General features: G+C 27.2%; 2 protein-coding genes across 3 annotated transcripts in view; one reads left to right on the top strand and one right to left on the bottom strand.

Annotated features, from left to right (window-relative positions):
- The window catches only part of LOC112694232 (homeobox protein orthopedia-like), a 54,585-nt gene that overhangs the window by 16,771 nt on the left and 10,324 nt on the right, over positions 1-27,490 (bottom strand). The window lies entirely within an intron of this gene.
- Positions 16,639-23,934, top strand: LOC112694234 (alpha-fibrinogenase albofibrase-like). 2 transcript variants are annotated; one of them, XM_025569642.1, is made up of 3 exons: positions 16,639-16,872; positions 22,638-22,831; positions 23,550-23,934. In XM_025569642.1, the coding sequence occupies exons 2-3, from the start codon at positions 22,725-22,727 to the stop codon at positions 23,860-23,862; spliced, it is 420 nt and encodes a 139-aa protein (XP_025425427.1). In that variant the 5' UTR covers positions 16,639-16,872; positions 22,638-22,724; the 3' UTR covers positions 23,863-23,934. The 2 variants fall into 2 exon arrangements, with proteins under 2 accessions (XP_025425427.1, XP_025425428.1); XM_025569643.1 differs by lacking the exon at positions 16,639-16,872 and adding an exon at positions 21,740-21,844.

Here is a 27,490-nt window from a genome sequence, read left to right as displayed (position 1 = left end):
GTAATTTTTATAACATTTATATATCATTATACATATTCTGTTTTTTTTCTATCTCGTAGTTGTGACTAATATTTTCGATTTTTAATAAGACGTTCATTTCGACAGTCAATAGACAAAATTTCGGATTTGTTATATGCTTTTAATAAACCACTTAAATTTAAATGATGACGGCTATTTTTAATAATTTTCAAAGTAACAATAAATAAATTCTTGTTTAATTACATGTTTTAATTAATTTTTTAAACAAAAAGAAAAAAAGATAAAAGGGTCCTGCTAAGTTATTGACGTGCAGAATAAGTAAAGTCAAACTAAAAATATTTATTTGGTATATGGATACCAAAACTTTCACCATTCCTGAGTTAGGTAGACTACATTTTGAATAGTTACGCTCATAGAAGCTTATACTTTCTTACTACGCTTTTACAAATTGAAATAATGGTTTTTTTTCCATTCTATTAATTGCTATTTAGTAATTTATTTATTGTGTAAATATATAATATAGTATATACAGTGTAATGAGTATGTATATATTATATACACACATACAATATATATATAATATACATACTGATTTAACTGGAAAATATATATATATGATACAGGAAATACTACGAAAATAATTTGTAAAAAAATTTATCTATACAAATTTTATATTTAGTTATTTGCAGTATCTACATATACACATGAAGTGGGATTTAACAATATTTTTGTAATATAAAACTCAGAGATACGTCGAGGTGTGGAAAACTATAAAATCTGACCATAAAGGATGAGGAACTGATGTGTATATTTCCTAGAGATTTTTTTTTTGTTCAGTAATCCAAACGAAATGCTTTAGTTGACCCTTCCCTACCCCTAACTATACCATGGACAACTTGCACACGTAACACTATAACACAACGTACGCAACTGGGATTTGCCAGCCAATAGATTTATAGCTGGGTTTCTGTTCTAACGAATAGACCACAACCACAACTAAAAAAAAAAAAAAAGGCTTTAATATAAAACTGAACCATCTCTTCACGCCATTGGATAGCTTAGCGGCCACATAATACTCAGAATTATTTTGGGATTTACAAGAGGGTCGCAAACATAGGTATGTATAAATACGAACACACACTCATGCGTATATACCACGGGATTTCCCCGAGGGGATAAAACGGAGCCAATGGTCGGGAATGACCCATGAAATAAGTAACACTTAACCCCCTCATACTATCTCAGCATCTAGGAATAATAATTATTATTGAGTCGAAGAAACCTCCGATTGTTATTATCAGCTTACGGTTAAATGCTAATCATTCTGTTGTCAGGTGTTCATGACTCATATTATAAGCCAGCTGATATTTGATTAGATTTTGATTTTTTTTGATTTTTATTAAACACAAATCCTCATTCGGCTTAGGCCGGAAAAAATTTAAAGGGTTTAGTTGGCTTGGGGTGGACCCCCAACTCTAACCTCGGAACTGTCTAATTAACGTTGCGCTCACCCAGCGTGCACACATAATATTACCAGTCATAAATCAACATCCATCCGAAATGAAAACACATACGCGGTATCATAAAACATGTAAAGGGATGATGACCGAAAAGAGGGTAATACTCCTGTTATGATAATGATACAATGTATAATAGTATATAATATAGATGATTTATAAGTTACATTTGATAATAAAAAACATGTCGATAAACATTTACATATTTATCATTTGTATAGATTATTTTAAAGTTTATGATACATGACGATACTGTATAATCGTTATTATATCATATCATAGTCTTCATCTTTGTTCATTTAACTAAAATTTAGAATAATTATTTTTAATAAATCCCAAAATTATAAATAGTTAATAAATTAATCAGTTATCTCTTTAAAATCTTCAAATATTTTTTACTAAAAGAAAATGATAAAAACCGCTTATCTATGGATATCTAATGGATATCTATTTCAAACTAAATTAAAGAATTATAATAGTAAGTATTTTCGGTAGTTTTAAAAGTTTGAAAATTAAATAATTATGCTGACCACTAATAGATGTAATGAATAATTTTACATCTAGGATATAGTTTTATTGAAAAATTGATTTTATCATATTTTTACTTTATTTTAAAGAATTAGATTGTAATTTGATATTTTATTTTATTGACATTCAATATTTGAACAGAACTATAAACATAATTTTTATTATTCTTGACGATTAACAACTAAAGATTTATAAATATATATTTTAACTAACTTATTTAACTTTCAAACTATAATAGTTTATACTAAAAGTCATTAATAAAAAAAAAAAAAAAAACTATAATTATTCAATAAAATCAAAATATTATTTTAGGGCTTACCAAAAAAAGTTACATATTTACTAGATATTTTTACCGAAAAAAGGAAAACTAAAAAGTGTAAATTTTCAATGGATTATGAAAATTTATTTTTACGTTTTTTGGATTATATATTTATAAGTTTATTATACATTTTGGTAATTTTAATAAAAAAATTTGTTTAATTTTGAAGGAAAAAAGTGTTAAATATCAAATTATTTTAAAATCTATTTGAATAAATAAAAAAAGTTATTAAGTATATTGTGGGAAAATGTATAATAAGCCTGAAATATAAAATAAATTATTAAATATAATTTCATAAAATGATAGTATGTATAATAAACATTTCAAATATAAACTGTGAACTTATAATTTAGGTGCACTCAAGATTTCATACTAATATAAAATCTTAAATTTTCCGTAAAGTAATTTTATCTCTTTCACCTGTTAGTAAAGTTAATAAAATTACGATTTGTGGCTTATGTATTAAACCATTAGATATATTTTTTATAAATATCTTAAAATATATAGAATTTACTAGGTAATGATTAAATTAATTATTAAAATTAATAAAACTTTTCTTAGTTACTTTTCTTTAGCAAGGCCTGATTTTTTAAAGTTATGCTCGTTTAGGTTTGTAAAAAAGTGTGTTTCTATATTTTTGTTAAATATTTGTTCTTTTTTACTTTTATATTATCTTGAAAATTTAAAAAAAATTAACAATTCTAAGATTTAGATAATTATTTTAATATAATTTCTCTGAGAATAATAAATTGAGTGAAATTTTGCTGAAATTTTTTAAAATTCATAAATTAAAAGACAGATAATATCCTTACATAAGTGAGTTGAAAGGTTCTAAACTACTAGGTCATTGTAAATCAATGATGGCAAGATCAACATGCTCCCGTTGGCTGTGACATATTGTTGTACATACTAAAAGGATTTACGAAAGCCTTAGTCTAAACTCTAAATACATAGTTCTAAGATCCTTTGTCGAGTGATGTATAGTTCACAATAAACTTTCCAGTCCCCTCTTATTTTATAACTAATACAGTGTGTATAAGATAGCAGATATTTGGTGCAGGATATTGAATAGTAATTTTTTATTACATTATTGCGTGAATAATTTTTAAATTATTAACAATTTATTATAAAAGTATTAAAAAATAGATATAGGAAATTGAAAAGAGTTTTTTCTTTTTATTAGAAAAAAAAAAATATTACAATTTTTATATAATTTTTATTCATTTATTTTGGTACAAAATTACGATTTTTATCAATCACATCGTTTCATACGTATAAGCAATACAATACTATAATTATTTATAGCCAATTATATAACTATATAAAAAACATGAAAATATATTATACAGATAGACACTAATATAATATGTATATAATAATATATAAAATACTAATATAATATAAAATATAACTAATATTTCATTATGCGTATGTATGTAGTAACAATTCTAATGAAGTTTCTCTTAAAGGTTTTATTCGTAATATAAAGCTAGTAAAACTGAATATAATTTTAGTTATTTAAGTATTTAAAACATTTCAAAGTAAGTATTTTTATTTCAAAGATAAATAATAAATAAATATAAATAATAAAATAATTTAATGATCAGCTAGTATATGCTATTAGTAGGTGTACATTAATTATTCACGAGCCATCAGCGTGATATTGTAATCTATCAAAAAATACCAATTTAATAATATTTTTAAATTATATTATTAGTATAGTTTTCAATAGCAATGTTAATATTTTGTATTAGTAAGATGAATGGCCTAATAATTGATTTTTTAAAAATTGAAGTTATTTATTCATGAATGCAGTTGATCTACAACAATAGTTCTCTGTACTACATTTTTTCTTGATGAAGATGTAATTTCTAATATTATCACAGCCACATCATACTAATATTGAAGTTTTTATATCACTTTAACTTCTTTATTTCTTATAATTTTCAGAAAAGTTGCCAATAAAACTTATGTCATACAACTTATCAATATTAATAACTTTAACTAAATTATGTATTTTGAAAATAAATCCCAGGAAAAATTATGCGAAAGTCCTGTACTCATATTTTAAATGTATTAAACTTAAAAATATTATAAAAATATTATAAAAATATTATAGATGTATACTAAAATGTCTGAAAAATAGTTGAAGTTTTATGTACTAGTACGAGATCTGAATATAAACGTTGATTCATTTTTTTTACGCGTCTATCATATATCTAAAGTGGTATGATTATTTAAATTTTCTTATAATGAATATTTCAGCATAAGTTTTTATTAAAAAAAAAAAAAAATTCTTTGAACACCTTTGAAGCATTTAGCATTTCCGCATTAAATAATTCTTGATTCTCATTGTAATAATAAGTATTGTTTTTTTAATTTAATACTTATAGAATAGTTGTATTATAACTATTATAGGGTTATAGGATTGAAAATAAATGCATAAAAGTATACAATATCATTGTACATAATACATTTTAATTTTATAGAGTATAGAGGAGAAGTTAAATCAGCTATAAAATTAAGTAATAGGTACATATACGAGTAGATTTTATTATAAAAGTTTTGATGTTATACCGAAAAATAATTGTTATTTATCATTTTTTTAAATACATTTATATTGAAAATATTTACTTACAATCTTATTAGTATTCAGAACACAAATATAATTGTAAACTTAGTATCCTGTTAAACTTTCTTAGTCTAAAGCCACGGTCTTAACAGGATTTAAAAGGAACGATCAAAAGTTATACACCTGAGCCATAATCCTACATTTCAATTTCAGTGGTTTGTATACAAATGATTGAAAAAAAAGAATAACATCGGCATTTCCTATTCAAAATAAAAAAGAAAGAAAGCAAGAGAGAGTAAGAGAAATAAAGGCGAATAAAATAATATAAAATGCTTGGCACGGGTAAGTTTAAGCGTTTTCCATTTGTTTTTATATTTCCGGGTTTTGCGCAAGTCCCAGAACACGACGAGCTCGGCGAGAGCGCTAAATCCGCCCCGTAGACCCTGTCGAATCAATATAGCATGAGGTTCCCGGACAAGGTTTGCGCATTAACTGCGTGTAGACTACCCCTGACATCCCATGGAGGGGGTGACAGATAGACTCTAATGGAAGCCTAAGTTAATAAATGATCTCTCTTCCGGTTTGGCACATGACGAAAAAACTCATTTCGCGTTCTTGTGGGATTGCAAAGTTACTGAAATGTTTTTTCCAAGTCCAGGTTTTTGATTAAATAACTGGTTTATCGTAAATATAAATAAAATTACTATAAATAGTATGTATTAAATATACAAATCATATTATTAAGTCTTTTAGTATATTGGATTTAAGTAATCAATAAAGATGAATTCAATAGTTATTCATTCATAAGTATTTTCTAGTATTACATTTGTGACGCTATGTTATTTCATGTACCTTTACTGTGACATGACTTAACGATGTAACTTTATATTCTGAGATTTTACCGATATTAAATAGTACTATAATCAATTTACAGTGAATAAAAATGAAAATATTATTAACATTTTATAAAAACCAATAAGAAATAACCATACAATATAAATATTATAGTTAATATATTTGTTAAAATAAAAAATAAAAAAATACATAATATATTGTTTTGATCATAACTTTGTACAATATATAACTTAAAAATTATCATTACCATTATTCCATGTATGTAAGAATTACTTTTAGAAACTCATACATACTCATAATATTGTTTCATTTTGCACCATTTCATATTCTATCGTCAATGTCATAGATAACTATAAATTTTAGTATTTATTTTAACTGACAGCTTTTACATACTCTAAAGGAAGCGGAAATGTGAAAAAAATGTTAGTATAGTTATATTCACCGGGCGTGGCTATTACGCAAAAGACTATAAGAATTAACACAACATTTTTATTTTATTTTGGAATGCGTATTTCTTAAACTATTATTATATAGTAAATTAAAAGCATTTCCTAGATAATATTAGTACAATTTTGAAGATTTTGAAAATAGTTTAAAACCTCTTTTAACAGCTTAGATCAGTGGTTCCCAACCGGTATGCCACGGCACATTGGTGTGCCGCGAGCGCCCTTCAAACGTACCGTGATAAATCTATAAATTGTTTTATAAGCATGTATTTACCAGCTTATCATTGATATTCGATATGAAAACTGATCGAACTAATCGTAGATACACATAATATTATTCATTGTAAGTATACCCGTCGCGGCCGTCTCGACCGATCGATTGTATTAACATATTTCACAATAAACAACACTCTAATAGAGTATACTGTAAATAGTATACATGCATGTATATATAAATTATGGTTCACATCATTTATGAATTGATGTGCCGCGAAAAGATGAAGGGTGCCGCATTGTTAAAAAGGTTGAAAACCACTGGCTTAGAGAAAGGCTAAGTTGAACAAAATGTAACGATACTTATTCCAAAAAATTTTAATCAAATTTAATTAGAACAGTAATTGATAAATCTGAAATTAGTATTTTACTAATTACATCTTGTCAGCATACACTGATGTCGTATTTCGATATCAATATCGATATCAAAATGACAAAAATAATATTCGATATCGAAATACGACATCGTAGGTAAATATCCAACATTTTATCGATATCAAAAATTGATATCAATTCGTTGTAATTTGAAATTTCTATTTTCTATTTATATAAGTTTTGACCACGGTTAAAGATGTGCTTAAATATAAACGTATATCTTAAATCGTGGTTTTGACAGTGAATCAATGTTAAAGATCGATAAAACGATAAGCAATACGATAAAACCCTTACAATAGACTTACATATATGTGATAACTGTGACTGTTGGATTTTTACCATTAGGCTCGTTTCACACTATACGGTTTTGACCGTACGGCAAAAATCCGGACGGCAAAAACCGGATTATTGGCTCTTTACACATTATACGGTTTTGAACGTACGGTAAAACACGATTTATGTACGATTTCTATGCTTAGTATATTTTAGTATAGGTTTAGTTTTATAAGAACACCCAAGTCGCGCGTTGTTATAATGAATAACAAACAAATGATTGCATTATGGTTATACAATCGTCAAAGCATCAAATTCCTGGTTAAGTTCTATTAGAACTTCTCGCCAGGCATTTTTTGTAGCATTTCTATCTTTGTAGGAATCTAAAAATTTGTCCCACAACACTGGTCTCTTTTGCTCGAGAATAATTAAAAATTCTACATCGAATTCCGCCATTATTTAAACAATATGTTAATTATAAATCATTATAAATGTTAATCATAAATTTAAGCGATTGTGTCTGATCGAATTCTGCCGTACAAATAAAATCGTATAATGTGAAAACATGCATTTGGTCACTAAGCTTATCGCGCCGTCCGGCTGCCGTATACTGTAGTCGCAGTTTGCCATTTAGACGGCATTTTGCCGTGACCGTATAATATGAAAGCGTATATGCTATTCTTTGCGCCACTAAAATATTATCGCCGTCCGGATTTTTGCCGTACGGTCAAAACCATATGGTGTGAAACGAGCCTTGTTTTGTTTTTTCCGTCATCTACGTTGAGTTAGTTCAGGGATCCCAACCTTTTTTATTTAATGGCACACTTGATCATTTTCAAAATTTCCACGGCACACTTAAATAAATAATAATGAATATATATAATATAAATTGAATGTGACATTTGAGACTGGTGTTTTTTACATAATTCCTTTATTAGGGGTGAAACAGTTGAACGATACAAACTGTTAAAGGACAATCAATATCACCATTCCACGTAAATCCAAAGCATAAATAATTATCAACGTATTTACGTTTAATTTTTAAATTAAAGCTTTTATCACTTACTAAAGCTGAATATTTAATATTAATTTCAATATTTAAATTCTCGTCATTTACACTAACATCACTACCATCCATTAATTTATGCTCTTTTAAAAATCTATCAATTTTTAAATTTAATTTACAATATTTCTTGATCAAAATACCTACTTATACAGTAAAAATTACACGCGCTAAAATTTCATTATAATGAGCACAGGCTGTTTTCATATCCGTGATACTCGATTGAGTAATGTCGTTATCAGCCGATTTTTTTGACGACCCGGTTGAGCACGGTAAAAAAAAATTATTGTGTACAACCAAGGCCGCCCGCAGGGGGGGCCGAAGAGGACCCCCCCCCCGCTAATTTAGATAATACCTAATTTTTATTGCATTTATTTGCATTTTATTTATCAGTCTTGAAGGGCGATAAGGAGGACTGATAACTGATAAATTGACACAAAATTGTTCGTCAGTTTTCAATATCACGAGGTATTCGGTATTTAGTTTACTTGTTTTAATCATGGTTATAGATTCATATCATATCAACTCTATGGTCCATAAACAATTATTGTGATTTTAACACTGACTTCTATACTACACTAGATAAGTAACTACTATATAATTTAAATGGCTATGAGTGAATCTGATAAGGTGAATAGACGCCATTTTGTCGGTTGACAACAAAATCTATTATTCTATATGCATCAAATACTTATTTCCTTGATATTTCTTTATTAAATAAGATTTAAATAATGTGAAAATTTAAGGATTAAACCAAATATAATTAAGAAAAAAGAAAATAATGTTTATCACAAATATATACATATTAGTTTATTATTAAAACATACACAGTATACAATCACATATTACTAAATAATACTAATTTGGTCAATTGTTACCGTTTACTAACAATAGAAGACGTTTTTGATTTGGCAACATGATGTAGACGTATTTTTAAATATTCCTTACAGATTAGTGTTACTAAATCTAATCTATGATTTTCTAAAAATGAATGATCGGAATATGTCCTATTTTGTAAGATATTGAAATTATAATCATAATTTTTGGTTGAAATTATTATTTTTGCAGATAAACCAGATATATGAGAAGTTGTTATAAATTAAATTTTAAATTTTAAATTAAAATTGTTAGTTAATTTGATTAAAGAATTTCCAATATATTTAATTAATTTCATAACATTTTTTGAACTCTTTAATAATCTACCTCCATTTTTCACATCAGTCAATACAGAATAGACATGTTTATGACTATAGTTATGTTTACTTGATTGTTCTATAAGATTGTCTACATATGTTGAACAATCAATTATTTTAAGTAACTTTCTAACAATAAAACCAGTAATATAATAAAGAATATTATCCTTAATAATTCTGGATTGGACAGTCTCACCTATCAAAAAATCTGAAAGATTTGATTCTTCTTCATATTCAATGTTTAATAAATCATCAGAATTTCTTTTTGACTAGCGTATTTCAAATATACTTTTAACACTACTATTGTGCATTTCAAAATTTTAAATTAAATTTTCATTTAAATTATAAATGTATAGATTAAATAAATAAACCGATCACGGTGATGCAACGCTGTACAATTACAGCGGTAATATATAAGTAGGTATAATATAATATTACGATAATTTCGTTTTAGTTATTTGGTTCTAATTTTTGTTATTTGCTGATTTTGTTGGGTTTTTTTTGTCGATTTTTACTAAATCTACTAATGAATAGTCGATTATCAACGAACGAGTGTAGAATTCGTTTAATACAGTCCACATTAGAGATGGAAAGTTTAGTTCATTTCTGTGAATAGTTCATTAGTTCACAGTTCATTCAAATGAACTATTCTTAAGTTCACCTAGTTCACTAATTTTATTGATCATACTGATACTGTTTGGCAATGAACTATTTGTTATATCACTATTAGTACAGCAGTACATAGTTCAGTAGTAGTTCACACTACTTATGGGCAATTAAGTATTTGTTATCTAATTGTATACAGCTGTTTACATTTACTGGATTTCGAACAACGAACCACAGAGAATTTTTAAAGAAGTTCGTGAACTATTTCATTTCTACAATGCTACCAAATTTTTTCGAACTCCGAACTGTTAAGTTACAGGTACTGAAACAGTTTAGAATAGTTCATCAAAGTGAATAGTTCAAATGAATTATTCGTTCATGAACTTAATATCTTTAGTCCACATTCGTCTCGTGTGCTCATGCAATATTGTTAAATTATTAAATTCCTCTTTTTTTTGTTGCATATTTTGATGATTTTATAACATATTTTTAGAGCTTATTTAGCAATTTTTTAAGGTAATATTATAGCGCATATTTATGAAATTTTAAGTGCTATAAAATCCTAACCCTGATTGTTACATTCAAAAGCTTATCTTATCGCATGTTAACGTGCTCGAAGAATAACCAATCACGAAAACGCATGGTATAACGTAAAGTTTATCTATCTATAAATATGTATAAAATCCAAGTATCACTCACTCACTGATCGCTGTATCTAAAAAACTACGCAACATACGGACTTGAAATTTGGAATAGAGGTTCTTCTCATATTTTCACCGTGCAATGAGAAAGGATTTTCAAAAATGTTGCATTTTAGTAGAATAATTAAGAATTATAATTATTCACCGCCAATACGTATTGTGCCGGACTCGGACATTTCCCCGTGACCGTTTCGCCGTCTTTCATTACACCGCGAACATTTCTCCGCTATCCTATTTTTTTTTTTTTTTGTATAATGTCAATAAAAAAATTGATTGGCCATAAAATTTTGAAATTTCATTACAATGTTTTTCACACATTGTGTATACTCGTGTAAAAAAATTTCAAAAATCCGCAGTCACAATTTTTAAAAATAAGTATTTGAATTTGAAATGTTGATAAAAATCACGAAATCTTCCTATTTTTAGTAGTTAAAAGTTGATAAACATTCCAATATGTATACTGATGCACGATTTAGTAATGTAATATTATATACTAGAGAAGTTGTTCTTTCCAGCGAACCAAAAAACTTTACCGGAGCAGCGCAAAAAAATGTTATAAGCGTTAGAAAATTATATTTTGATGAAATCTATTGGTTCCGTGAAAAAATCCAAAATCGTAAATTAACCGAATTATCCAAATTCATTTGAACTAATTTTTTATTAGAAATGTGTAAAATTGATAATGAATTGATTATAACATAATATACACATATTTATTATATATTTGCGTAATATTGTAATAATAATATTCAATCTTTTTGTTATTTTTTGCATAGGTATTTAAAGTATTTTAGATTTTAAGTATCATTTTCGAAGTTTTGGTGCTATTATTTGCCAATAAACATAATAATATAATGCTTTATTTAGATTGTATCATAAATATTATTTATACTGACTGAAAAATAGTATTTATTTATGTATTAATTATAAGAAAAATTACCACATTTTTTATATTGTTAACAGAAAATATTTTATTTTTTTTTTAAATAGATATTCATATAATTATTATTGTAGATACTATTTCAAAAAATAAAAAAACTGTCAGTTAAAGATAATAAATTAAATTAAATTTTGATTTACTTTTCTTTTCTTTTTATATTTTTAGGGTAGAGCATATTTTAACGTTTTTCGGTTATATTATAGTGCGCATTACAGTACTTTTCCATAATATGAAATCTGTACCCTTGTTAATTATGATTCACAGATAATATTCGTTATATGATAATATAAAATTAAATTTTTGGACTATGGTACTTGGTACATACTATCTATATAAATGTCATAATTTGTGATAAATATTAATATATATTAAATATATAATATGTATAATACTATATTATTAATATATTAATGACATTCTATGGTAATATTTATACACGTAGGGATGTAACACATTATTTACATAATTTCATATTTAGTAATATATGTATATTGTACTATTTGATAGATGCTTAACTGTGATATTTTAAAATAAACGAAAAATAAATGCTTACCAATCTAAAAAAAAAATACGCCTAGTTTTTCTTATCATTAATTCTTATGACGCTCCTTAAATTCATAATACTTTATACGCCCTAGAACACTTGCCCCATTTGCCCCCCCCCCCCTTTGGAACGGATATGAGTCACCTTTTGCGTAGGCATATTATAATATTCAACATCATAACGTTCTTTTTATTTAAAATATTAACTATTATCAAACTTGAATGTTTCATGATTGTTTTTACTCTGACTGGTGAGTACTGAGTATGAGTAATTATGATAAATTATTTTTATCGGTTATTTTAAAATAACACTACGGGATTCCCGACATTTAATCTAGACTTCATTATTATATGTATTGATGATGCGACGCTTTTAGTAGTTCTTTGATTATTGCTCTGTGATCATGTCGTTTTCCCACGAGCAACGTGTGTTTATTGTTGAACAGTATTTTGCTAGCCGTTCTTATGCTTGTGTTATTGATGAATTTCAAGTAAAATATCCGAATGTAGCAGTACCTAACAATTCAACCATAAGGAGATTAATCGCCCGTTTCCGTGAAACCGGATCAGTGTCAAATAAGAAGAGAACCGGGAGACCTACTACTTTAACCTATTTTCTTTAAGACAACAGTGAACAGTGTTGTATACCAAGACGTTATAACACAATTTATTTCGTTGCTTGAAATCGATGAAGGAGATTGTTCGTTTTAACTAGATAATGCCACATGTCATACATCCAATGAAACAATTAATTTTTTACGCGAGTTTTTTGACGAACTTATCATATCCAAAGAACTATGCCACCCCCTCCTTTTCTCATGACTTAGCATCTCCAGATTTTTTCAATGCGGTTATCTTAAAGGAAGGGTTTATAAAAATAGACCACAAACATTGAATGAACTGAAGAGTAACATAACAACGAAGATAAACTTAATCAATGTAAGCGTATTGCACAAATTAGTCACAAACGTGATAAAACTGGTTTGTGCATGCATTAGTAAACAAGGTAGCCATTTTGAGTATATGTTATAAAATACGTTAAATATTTATGTATTTGTGTTTATAAATAAAAGTAAAAGTAATGCAATAAAAATACTATTAATAAGCAATAAAAAAAAGTGTTGGTGATAAATCATTTCGTGGACATACAGAAAAGACATATGATGTTGACGAGATCTTTTTATTGATATTGTTGGTCTTATAAGAAAATATGATTCAGTATTTAATGAAAATTTCATATCTGAACCGAGAAATTGTATTTACACAAGTAAAATCAAAATTATTTGAAATCATCAATTAATATAGTAATTGAAAGACACCTAAAAGATTTAATAATTAATAGAAAAGTGTTTTTAATAACTCATAAGACACGTGACATAGGACATATGATCAGACTATGAACAATTATCAATTTTATAACGCTACTTCAACGAAACAAAAAATTCTCCTTTTGAACTGTTTTTATGTTTGAAACGAAAGACTTCAACTGATACTTAAAGTATTTTTGAAAACATTAATTATGTCATTCAAGAATATGAAATGGGAAATCTTAGTATCGATTTGTTTTGACGGAGCATCTGATAGTTTTGTTATAGCGCAAGTAAAATTTAAGAAAAAAAATAATCATTATTTTATGTTCATTGTTACGGTCATTTTTTAAATCTTGTTTCGGTAGATTTTATTGGGAAATATAATATAGTAATTTTCGGTATCTTTGGTAACATACAATTAGTTTATAATTTCGCTGAAAGAAGCTGAAACCAATACAACTGGAACTGAAACAAACATAAAGTTAGAAAATTTATAATCAATTTTTACTACAAAATGGGCTCGCCGCTCAAAAGCCATTGGCGAAAAAAAAAGTTCCTCATTATTAATTGCAATAAAAAAAAAATCATAGATGCTATAAACAATCAGATGTTCAAGCCAAAGGCAAAGGAATTCCATTAGATGAAGACGTTTGAATTAATTATTGTCATGTTAATATTAGATCCTATTCTTTCCTCGTATTAAAAACAAATGTTTTTTACAAACATCAGATATAAATTTATTGACTTCTGTATAAGTTGTTGAACCATTTAAGAAGTTCCTTGTTTTTATGAGAAATGTTGAATATATATAAGTGTTTTCAAAGATATTCATCAAGAAATCATTCAAATATATCAGAATTAAGAAACTGAAGTTTCATAATTGATAAAAATAAAAGTGTCAATTAGAATTGATAGTTTGAATACACAATATACTATTTCTTTAAAAAGAAGAAGAAATTAAGGTTTCTGTATATTATTCTACGTTGGATCATATGATTAGTGGAATTAATATTAGATTCAATCAGGAAAAAAATGGATATGATTCAAAGTATTAAAAATGTATTACCTTTAAATAAAAACAGCAATGACATTTCTGGCATGTCCACAGTATTTAACCTAAATTCTGATAAATTGAAAACAGAAATTTATCTTCTAAAACATACTGCTAATACACCAAAAGAAGAAAAAAACAAATGCAGTGATAGGGTGAATTGGCTAATAGAAAACAATTAGGAATGGAAGGGAAATTATTTTGTAATGTTGTCGAAGCATTGAAAACGTTTATGGTTATACCAGTTACGAGATGTTCTTGCGGACGAACGTTTTCCAAACTCAGTATTGTGAAAACTAAGTTACGCAATACCATGACACAGGATCGTTTGTATGGCCTTACGATACTTATTAAGTAAGAATTTGCTTATAATATAAATATTGACGACATAGTTGATACTTTTAAAAGTCTTACTCCCGTAGACAGAAGGATGGAGTTGTAAATAGTTATGTATATATGTTTTTATGTTTTAATTGTGTTACATTTTTTAACTGTAAATTGTTTAAGCTACAATATATTTTTATCGGTACCTATTATTATTATTAATTATAAGAATAAGAATTTGATTCTGACATTTTTATATGGGACCCCCCCCCCCCCCCGGAAAAAGTCTGTGTACGCCTATGCATATACATATAATGTACATAGATACGAACGAATACAATTAAAATATTTTTGTGATAAACGGTCAAAATATTTTTTCTTGTGACAATAAAATAAAACTAAATTAATATTTTGATAAACGACTATTGAGTATAGATTACATAGTACGTACATAGTTTGTTTGAAATACTTGCAATATCGCATGGAGCATTAAATCCATTGCATTTTGTACCTAATAATAATAATAATAATAATAAGTATAACTATCGTGTTTATGTTGAAATACATCAAAGGAAATCAAAGATATTAATTTATCATGGCACGTGTATCTACGAATGAAAGCGAAATGTACTTGGTATCAAACGTTACGAGGGTTACAATAGCGAAACGAGGATATGATGAAAAAATAAACTAGGATGGCCGAAAAAATAAAAAATAATCCGTTTTGACGAGACGTGCGAAGCCGGCTAATGCATATTATATTATAGGCGTGTGTACACGAGAGAATAAATAAAACTACCGTCACATTATCGTATACACGGTGCAGCTAGCGCAGTATGTTGCGCGGAGAACGACGCGTTTGTGCGGGCACGCTTGAGTGTGTGTGTGTGTGTGTGTGTGTGTGTGTGTGTGTGTGTGCGTTATGATATAGCACAAGTAGTGGCGATGACGGCAGCGGAGTTGCGTATAACGGTAGTGGTGTTTTATGTAGCAGCGTTGTAGACAGTAGTGGTAGTGCTACTATAGTAGTAGTGTACCGGCGCACATTACACCCGCGGGATTTGCGCGCCGGCAACAAACAACAACGGGCGTCGCAGGGACATATCATGTGCCGGTATGGCGCGCGCAAGGGATACCGCTGAGGACGACGCGACAGGGTTTAATGGCGTATTTATAATTTACCATCAACCGCGGCGGCGGTGGGCTGTAGGGGCATATAACCGCCACCGTCGACCACAATGGATAACTAGTGTTGATCTCCTCTCCGGGGACGTTATAACTCAGCCGCGCACCGCCTTTGCCACCTTGTTGTCCCTTCCTTTACGCGCCCGTACACGCACACTCACCATCAAACATACACACACACACACACGCATATAAATATTACTGTGTGCCCGTGTGACGTCACATCATCGTCGCCGCCGCCGCCGCCGCTCAAGGCTTCTTTCGTTTTTCTTCAGTGCAGCGCTCGCGACAAGTATTTGCTTTTAAAAAGTAAAAACTTTTTACCCTCTCATCCACCCGTGATCACTATATTATATTCATTATTTTTCCCCAACCTTCGCACTCGTTCGTCAGAGGCATGTAATGCGAATGGTTTTTTTTTTATTTTTTTCATTTTTATATTTCTTTATTTTTTTACGCTATATCAATTATAAATTGATGAGTCGATTCAATGAATTTCACGGATACATTTAGTTGTTTTAATCTCCGTCCATCGCTTTCACTCAGTCACTCACTCGTTTTCTCTCTGGGGAGTTATAGCGGGACGCTTCGCCTGCGGGACGTCGAGATTCGTGATGGTTTATTTCTACGACACTGATGTCGTTCTAGTGACGCAAACAAACAGGATGCGAATACAATATCATTTCCATTAAAATGTACAACGCTTTTTCGATCAGTGTTTTGAACATCTCGTGACTTAGTGCAGGAATAACAAGTTCATTGAATTCTGCAACCATGGTTTGTTTGGGATATTGGAAGATTTAATTTATATTTAGGCAAGTAGGTCTTATCATTTTTAGTATACACTTTTGCTTTTTTTAAATATAAGAACAGTTAACTAAATACGTAACAGGACAAAAAAAGTTGAAAATGAACCATTCGTAAATCTTTTTAAAAAATAATAGATAAATGTATTGAAAATTATTTACTGTTTAACGTTTTTTGATAATTATTCTTTCAAGTACCAAAGTATATAAATCATACATTAAAAATTTAATATTTTAAACAATTTGAAATTTAGAATATTTCAATCAATAATTTTGTTGAGTATAGTTATTTTGTATTTTGTATATATTTACATATATATAAATACAAGTAAAATTGTTGAAACACGGGAACGGTATAGAATTAAATGTTCTCGGAATACGTCATGATTGTGTAGGTGTTTAATTGTTTTTAATTATAGAAGTACAATTCTGAATTCAAAATACTCTGACAAAGTAAAGTTTTTAAAAAAATGCAATTTTTCAGTTCTGCCTCTGTAGTATTCATAAAGGTTGTGTTTGGCATTTTCTATTATACATTTAAGCTTGTGAATATTATGCCTTACTAATAAATTTATTTTATTGTGCTAAATATGTGCTTATATTATTTTAATAATTGGATTAATAAATATATGTTTTTCAGCTTCCATAATATTTTATAAACATTTTTCTTAAACTTCGTTATCAATAATTAATTATACATTATAATTTATAGTATCAATCAAAGTCAAATGTTGAGGACGTGTCATTTGATAAGACTGTGCAATAATGTGACGTGTTGTCACTGACACTGTTCCATTAGAGAATAATATTATTACAGAAATAAATAAATGTTTTCCCTGAGGGAATAAGAGTTCGGAGAACAAAAAAACAAAGAATCTAGCACTCAAAGATGATATTAATTTGACAAATGGATTTATAAAACTATAATAAAATATTAGCATAACATTTTCAAAACCACGAAATTAATACTACAAATTTAATAACAAAAAAACATTAAATTTTCAATAAAATATTACATTACTCGTATGGTAATTTATTGGGTCATGTTCCTAGAAATATCAAATTCATTCAAATATGAATGTCTTCTAGATAAATATAGATGAAAATTAAATTTTTTCTGGAGTGCCTTTCCGTCTATGTTAGGTTTTAAATCATGTTTTTATCATAGGATTTCCATTTATTTATTAAATAGACCAGATCGTATGATTGTAATAATAAAGTGAAATTAAAAATTAAAAAATATATTATAACAAAATTTGTTATAATAGGTTTGCAAATGTATAGAGTATAAAGTCCTCTTTTCTGATTTAAACTACAGTGTTTACAACAAATATTCATAAAAATTAAAAAGATTTGTTGTATTAGGCGATCATTTTTAATTCGACTGTCTCATAAGTATATTCTATTTGGATTTGGAGCCCTAGAGATTCGCTATTTATATTTATCCAGAACGTTCAATAATTAAATTTAGTAGATAATTGAGAGAATTTGTACCTTATTTTTTAATACAATATAACATATTAAATAAATCATATTAATACAACTCTATTCGTATAGGTATAACTACGTCTAGAAATTCAGTTCTCTATAGATTAAGTACGGAATAGTGTTAAATGAACATTGTCAGTGAAATTATAAATTTACCTTCGTATTATTCCATTAAAAATATTTTCACTCTATTCAAGACTTCTGATTTGATTGTAGCCAACAACTGAAAGTAGTAATTATGCAATAATTTAATACAAATTTAAAGTTAATGTAACATAAAATCAATAGGAATATTAATATATGTATTCCAATATTTTTGTACTTTGTAAATATTTAAAAACAAAATGTAATCCCTATATCTTATAATATTGAATTTAATCATAGATCTTAATTAACCATACATCATTTAATTTAAACTTTGTTTGAGGTTGAATTAAAATTCAACCGAAAGATCAAAAAATCAATATTTTAATTAAACTATAATGACTACGGTTAACTGGAGTTTAAACAGTCTTATCTAGCTATTGAAATGGCCCTAAATAAAGTATTTATATTTTAGTACCTATATTTTATTTTGACTATTATGTATCTGTATTAAATCTTATTTAATATCTTTGTATCAACAATCATAATTCATAATTTTGTACTGGTGAATAACGGAATGCAGGTATACAGCGAAGATTTAATGTGTTCTAAAATTATTTTTAGAAACCTAAAACTAAAAGCTATTTTTGCAATATTTTAATAAAATAACACAAATATAGTAAATATAATGTATGCATTTGCAAGAATTTGCATGATTTTATTGGATCTTATTTAAAATCGAGATATCAATTACCAATAGTATATAATACTAATAGTGTATTTTCATAAAATTATATACCGATTAAAAAAACTCCCCATATAGCGTAAAATATATCATTCACTTTGATATGATGGTATATTTATTTGATTAAATATTTAAACGAGCTACATACATACCTAATATTTTATAGATTTTTTAAATTCATGTAAACTTTACTTGTATTAACAATATACACATTATATTTATATTTTCCTTTCAAATGAATTTTAAAAACACCATAAACGACTGAATTTCACGAAGTCCTAACATTTATTTGCAACTTAATTTTATAATATCTTTGTTTAATTTAATTAAAATTAAATCTACATTAGTCTCAAGTAAACAGAATGTTATTTTGCAATTTTTCATTGATAGATAGAATTATGATTTCTGAAGCTAAATATATGTGTAATTTCAATTTAAATATTTTTATAGAAGTTATAAATAAAACTAAAATAGATTTAATTTCGGTATAATAAGCTAAAATTAATCCAGTGAATATTTAATTTATACTTAAAATTTTTATTTATTATCATACCTATAATTTGAAAATTGTTTTAGCTGAAATTAAACAATTTAATGGAACTAAAGTCAACCTGTTAATAATTGGTATACTAAAATTCACATTAAATATTGAAAATTAATTTAAAATTATCATCATTTCTCATTATATATTCATTGTCCTTGTCAATTAGGCAAGACTTTATTTAATATTCAAAATTAAAATATATTTATTTTAAACTTTAGTTACATCATTGTTCCTGTAACATTTCCTTTTCAGTAGTTATAATATAAATAAAAATTCAATTAAATTGATTTTACTGTAGATTTTTAATTAAATAATAATCATCTGTTAACTATGAATATGAGCGTATGTATCTATATTAAATAAAGACATATTCTATGTGTTTTTATTAATTTTTCCTAAAATTATCAAATGATCCTTTAGAAATTCCTAATTGGTTTTAATTCATAATTATATGTACTCTATAAATATGCGTATATATATACTGTAGGTATGTATAATGTAAATATAGATATATATTTAAATTTTAAATACTATTTTGCAGATAAAATTAACCATTTGTGAATGTATATTATATAATATAATATTTGTTGACATATTATTAGATATTAGCTAGTATTTTTCAGTGTTGAGATAGTACCCATAATGCGCTAGATCTAAACCAATATCTAACTGCTAGTACTGATATCCCAGTTAGCATTGTGTCTAGTACTGTACCCATATGGGACAATAGTCAACTGTCGGGTTAGGTTAGATGGTACAGGCACAAAATTCTTTATTTTGTATAATCGTATAAGCGGTAAATCTAATAATAATTTTAAGTTAAAAATAAAATAAATTATAATAACATATTGTGTTTCAAATAAAATGTACCTAAATCACACATCTTATTTTAAATATAATATAACCATTGATTTTAAAATAGATTGCTGTTATAATTTTCTAAAATGTTATATACTCTTTTTTTCTTCTTTTTTTTCAAAACCTTATAATCAAATAAAACCAATGCCATTAGTTTCATTGCATATTTTTATGGTACATTTTTCCACTAAAAATATATTGATCCAACTTTTTGGTTTTATATCCCTAAAAGAAATATTACAAGTTATAATATTTGTCTCCAGTTAAAAATAAATTTATCTATTTTATATGGGAATCAAATGAAACAATGATTTTTATAACTATTAAAATTTCATCTTTAAAATTATTACAAAAATAAAATATTGTATAAATCTAAAATAACTACGAATTGGGACATAATGTTTGGGTAAGGTAAATATGTAATATTATAGTCTCTATTAAATATTCGAATATATACTGGCAAATACATTATAGAAAAAACAAATAAAAGAACATTTAGTTTTGTTTTTGAATTTTTTAACTATCATAACGTAAAATGATAAACATGCTTCATCAAATATAAAAGAAAAAGTTTTTAATGTTATTTTACTGTTGTAAAATAATTTAAAGGGTTATTGTTACATTATTATCTATTTTATAAAAATCGAATATGCATATTCGAAATCAGATGAACTTATGAAAAATCACCATGGTTATCAGTGTAATTATCAAAAATTAAGTGTTGTTTGATAAGCTTGATCTCGCACTTTTCAAACGCAGTTCAGTTCCAAGTTTTATTTGCGTGAATCGTTCAAATATAATAATATAACATATTATCATGAATACAATGCTTTTCCTGAGTATTTTATCAGTAGCGATCAGCGCGTGGGCTTTTCAGCAGACTATTCCTAAATCTGAAGATGGAGGTCATATATATAATGGCTCGATTTACGATAAAGACAAATATCCATACTTAGTGGCTATAGATATTCATCCTGGTGATGATTTGTTTGTCTGCACGGGCATAATGATAACACTATTATTCGTGTTGACCGCTACTTATTGTACGTATGGTAGGAAAGCATCGGACATCCAAGTAAACATGATAAATTTCAAATTCGAATAACAAGTTTTTTAAGCTATTTTGTTATAAATAAAATCATGATTGTTAGATCAATTTAGGCGGTGTTTTAACGTTAGTACACGAAGAGGCTGAGGAAGTTGTAATGAAATTTATATCCATTGTACGATAAAAAAACATTTATAGCATATATAAATTTAATAAAGGTAAGTAATAGTATTTTATTTTTTCAAAATACAAAACAAAAAATATAAATTTAGTATGATATACGTTTAGATAATTATAACTGCATTCAAATCACTGAATTACAAAAATATGTGATAAATTATCATATAGTCCAGTATGTCTGTACTATATGTCGTATGTTCAACTACAGGGCAATGATAATAAAGCAAATATTAATATAATTAAAACCATTAATTTAGTAGCTATAACCTTTTGTAAAAGATTCCACTCCAGACTTCCGTCTCATATCAACTCCCTCATATCCACCGTGTTACTTTTATAATTCCTGGGAATACCTTGAGAAGATTTGAAAGGAACTAGTGTGGTGACCTACTTGAGGTTCAGTGATTAAAAATGTAAATTAATAAAAACAATAATAAAAGAAAAGTTTACATCTTGGAAATTATGAATATTAATTTATTATATTAATTTATTACTATCCCATCAATATAATTATTATAAATTAACGTAATTTAACGATTAGCTATTGACTTCACCCGAGCCGCATTATTTTAATTCTTTCATAGCTTTCGAGTAATACCACGCTAAGTAATTTATTTAAAAAGTACGATCGAATAAAATTACCCATTCATATATTTTCCCGCTAAAATCAAAATAATATATTGAATTATTTATAACATTCTTAGTGTATTTTATACAATGTTTTCTTTTACTGAACAAGACTTAACATATTAATGATATATAATATTATATAATTTACTAAATGGGTACGCGGTTATGATATTAACGTTTGCATTTTGTACACATGTTTAGTTGAAGGCGCCATTTCCAAGTCTTAAACGTGTCGTGGTGGCTTCTGGCAATCCTGATAATTTCGCCAACGGCACAGAAGTAAACTGCATGGCTATCGGGTTCGGCCTTACTAATGGAGAAAAATGGTCGAATGAAGGGCTTATGATTGATGCCGTTATCAGATATGGCAAACCACCATGTATATCTGGTAGGAGGTACTAATCGTTCAACTCATTGCTGTTCCGTGAAATTGGTGCATCCGAATTGCATGCAAAAAAAATTAACATAAATTGGAATGTCCGAATTGCATGTCATCTCTTAGAGGGGTCTGTACGGATTGCATGCGATGTACCTCCAAGTGTATTTATCATGTACTTAACATTTTTGATTTTTTTAATATTTAAAAAAACGGATGAATAGAAACTGATTAGTTTCTAAATTGAAATATTTTTATATATCCGAGTAAACATTTTACCAAATTGAAGAAGGTGACACTGTGAATATTAAACATTAAATAAAACGATTGTAGTTTAGAGTAATCAAGTGAATGTATTTTACATTTTTACATGGTATTTCAAATAAATAATAATATAAAATTTGATGGAGTTTTTTCTGACAATATACAATGACAAAAATAGTTCAATAGTTATATAATAATAAAATAAAATGTAAATATTGATTTATGGAAATGTTTACTCAGATATAAAAAATATTTCAATCATGAAACTAATCAATACAAACATATCATAAAGAGTTCAAGTTAAAATAAAGTTTAAGTTATCCACATAAGTGTACACGACTTGTACTTTTTGTACACGGTATACCTCTCAAATACGTGGCATACAATTCGGACAGGCCCCTCTAAGACTTTTTTTTTTTTTTGACATGCAATTCGGATGCAGTCCGTGAAATTGTTTTATCTTATATTTGAAGGTCACTCGATAAAGAGTTTTTATGTGCCAAAACCGAAAACAAAACGGTGTGTAGTGGAGATAGCGGTAGTCTGTTGATATGTGGTGAACAGCAGTACGGCATAACTATTCATACGAGAAATTTAAAGATGGCAGGTGAAGCGAAGTGCGGTATCGATACAGTCGAAGACAAATACTTATTCGTCTATAATTATAAAGACTGGATATCTTCGTATATAGACCCCCCTAAAAAAGAAGAAAAGTCATATTGTCCAATAATCAAGCCATTAGTTAGTACGATGTTCGTTGCATTCATGCTACTCGAAAAAAATTAGAAAGCTGCATATACTACATTTTAAATAAATAATTATATATGTATTAGTTTTATCAAATACAATGGCGTTCTATTTTTGCACTATTGTTTCCTATTTACAACATGTTACCTACTATGTAGGAGTATAATTATTATCTATGTATTATATGTTCATGATATTTCTATACCACTTTTATAGTTAATTTTTTAATTTTATTTAAATACTTTTGTTTTTACTTACATTTTTCGGTAGCTTAAATTTCTATACTCACTCTTCAATTAACCGTTACCGCTATTACATGATTTATTTTATAATATGTGATGTGTTTGTTAAAAAGTATGATTTTTAAATATTTTATGGTAAATGTTATTAAAAATCTATAAGTATAGCATCATAATATGATTATAATACGAGTATATATTAATTGAATTCAAATTGGTTATTTGTTATATTATCTTAGGTAATTAATAACAAAATATTTGAATTAAATTAATATATATTATATTCATATTATGGTACTATACTTATAGTTTTTTAATACCAATATAAATATAAATTTAATATAAAATCTAAATACCACTGTAACTTATTGATCACTCTATCTCAAAAACTACTCAACGTACGTATTTGAAATTTGGAATAATGGTTCCTCTAACACTTTCACGGAGCAATAAGAAAGGATTTTTCAAAAATCACATTTTTAAAGGTCGATAAAGTTTTTGACTTAACGTATAAACTTTTTTATTTTTTGGTTACCTATGAAATATTTTATTTGTTTAATATATTGATTTTATAAGATTTATGTAAATTATTAAATAGTATGAATGAAATCAATAAAAATCAATAATGTTCAAATATATAAATTTATGTTTTTTTTCAACATTTTTAGGATTTGCGTAAGGTAAGGTTTTAAACAGATTTTATGAAATGAAAAATGAATTGTTGCAATTGTTCAATAATGAAGACCCAAACAGCGATTTAGTAACTCGATTAAATAATCCGTTATGGTCTGCAAAACTTGATTATCTAGCTGATATTTTTAACCATTTAAATATCCTTAATTCCAATATGCAAGGTAAAGATGAAAACATATTAACATCGTCTGATAAATTAAATGGGTTCTTACGGAAAATTAATCTTTGGATATCACAAGTAGAAAAAAAAACAACTGCAAATGCTTCCATTAACAGCAGATGTTGATCCAGATGGAGAAGTAACATCTGATTTGATAATAAATCATCTCATAATTTTAAAAGAAAAAATAAAAAAATACTTCCCATCTTTGCCTATTAACGAATATAATTGGGTGCACATTTCTTTTGCAGTAACATCAGATGTAATATCACATATAGGATTAGCTAGAACAACTTTTAGAACTTCGATCTGATTATTCATTGAAATTAAAATTTAACGAACTTAAACTGTTCTAGTTTTGAAATTTTATTAAACTAGAGTATCCGATAATTACAGAAATTGCAATAAATATAATATTATCATTTTCTATAACATACTTTTGTGAACTTGGGTTTTCCGCACTAACGAATATTAAAAATAAGAAACGTGAATGACTTTTATCAGTTGAAAAAGAAATACTGGTATATTTACTGTCGATCTCTTCTAGAATTGAATTATTACGCAAACAACATCAAGCATACTTTTCACACTAAAATTTATAACTATAACTTTTTTTTTGTAATTTTAAAGTTTATTTTGTATTAATTATATTTAAATATTTTGAAAAAAATCATTTTATGTTTTTTTATAAAAATAGTTCAAGTTTTCGAGGCACACCTTTCAAATTTCACGGCACACCCTTTGGGAAACACTGACCTTAGATAATGGTGAACGTGTCTATTTTATTGAAAATAATTTTCAAGAGTGACTATCTTCTCCTCCGAAAACGACACTAACCTCTTCTTTTTGATCTCTGTACAAGAACTTTTCTGTATGTCGATAATGTATTATACTTGCAACACAATTCAGCTGAATTTTTAAATTCACTTGATATGTCAAATATGCCACCGCACGTTCTTACCAATTTTCAATGATGTGCCAATCTTTATTTTATGAAACATCAACCCGCCACGACTCTATTATGTTACCAGGCTTTCAGTAAAAAAAATTATGTACAACATTATCGAAGCTATTATTTTAAACGGAAAATGTAAAGGCGAGGATGTATTATATATGCCACGCATTCCAATGATTCTAACAGATAATCAAATATAATTCAAACGTTGGCAATTTCCGGTGCGATTCGCTTTTGCAATGATTATCAATAGTGTACAAGGACAATTACAACAAGTGTGTGGACTAAATTTTAAAAATTCATGCTTCTCACAGCAGTGTGTGACCTGCTCACGTGTCAGAAAACCTTCTGGTTTATTTGTGTACGTAGGTACTAGAAAAGGATAAGCAAAAAATATTGTGTAATCCAAATGAACTTCAATAAATAGCATTTATGATTGAAAACTTTAACTCTCAGATCTTCTCGATAAAACGAATAAAAATAAATAAATTATGACCTAAAGAAATTGAACATCGTTGTAAAGAGTAACATCTAAAAGGAGTTGAACACTCAACATTTTTTTTAACGGCTAACGTCGGGTACCATTCACGCATTGATCATCGCTACATCTCAAAACTACATAAACTTTAATTTTAACATGGTGGTCTTTCCAACACGTGCAAAAAGAAGAGATTTAAAAAAGCAATTGAACCGCAATACCGTACTTAGAAATTTTTTTCAGGAGAGGTTCAAAACATGTATATTGTATATTTAATTTAATTTAGATTTTAACTTTTGATATTTGGTTAAAAATAAGACAGAAAAAGATTTAATCTTCTTTTGTTAAAATTGATATATTTTTATAAGATATGATATAAAACTAAAAGCAGTCAATGATTAATTGGAGCTTAAGTAATTTTTGACTGAAAATATTTATATTGGTATTAAAAATAAATAATTATTTTAAACATTCGTAAAATATTGAAGAAATTTCGGGGTGGTCCAGACACCCTGGAGCTCCCTCCCCAGATACGGCCTTGTTGAACTGACAAAGACGGTAATTCAGAGGTAATTCGGCGTACAACCAAAACTACTATACCGATTCATTTGAATTTTCGTTTAATTTGTTTTATAACCAACAGTTACATTAAACTTACATTACACTATTTAAAGCTATCAGTTACATTAAACTTGGCTTTAAATAGTTTAAGGCAATAATCCATTAAAACCTATGTCCCGGTCAAGCTGGATACTTAAGCTAGTTTTTAATAAAATATTAAAAAATTTAATTAAAATTAAAAACTAGTAAATTGTTAAAACTCGTAATTTAATATTTAAATAAATAAATAAATGGTTTATTTGTAGAAATAAATAAATAAATAAATATCGTAATTTTATTGACTTTGTATCTATATACCTAATGATAGATTTTTAATTCGAAACTGGTAGTGCTTTACAAATATAATAATATTCCAGGCTACATGTTTGAACCATATATTTAGTTTCTAGTTTCATGTTTTTATCGGTGTTATCTGTTTTGTATTATAATTTGAGTGTGATGCATAGCGGTACATTGCACTGCTGCGGTTATGGTTGGTGTGGAGGTATACCTCTATGTGAGATTAACCAGCCGTGATTACA

The sequence above is a fragment of the Sipha flava genome, unplaced genomic scaffold (assembly GCF_003268045.1).
Source record: "Sipha flava isolate LNK unplaced genomic scaffold, YSA_version1 125_pilon_pilon, whole genome shotgun sequence".
NCBI classification, from domain to species: domain Eukaryota; kingdom Metazoa; phylum Arthropoda; class Insecta; order Hemiptera; family Aphididae; genus Sipha; species Sipha flava.
The sequence above is the reverse complement of the archived record's forward strand: the minus strand, read 5'-3'. Positions and strand labels throughout refer to the sequence as shown.

What these genes read in the sequence shown, in the direction of transcription:
- LOC112694234 (XM_025569642.1), top strand. Translation starts at nt 22,725, where the DNA reads ATGGCTATCGGGTTCGGCCTTACTAATGGAGAAAAATGGTCGAATGAA. An exon ending in CCATGTATATCTGGTAGGAG is followed by an intron (nt 22,832 to 23,549) that starts GTACTAATCGTT and finishes TTATATTTGAAG; the next exon opens with GTCACTCGATAAAGAGTTTT.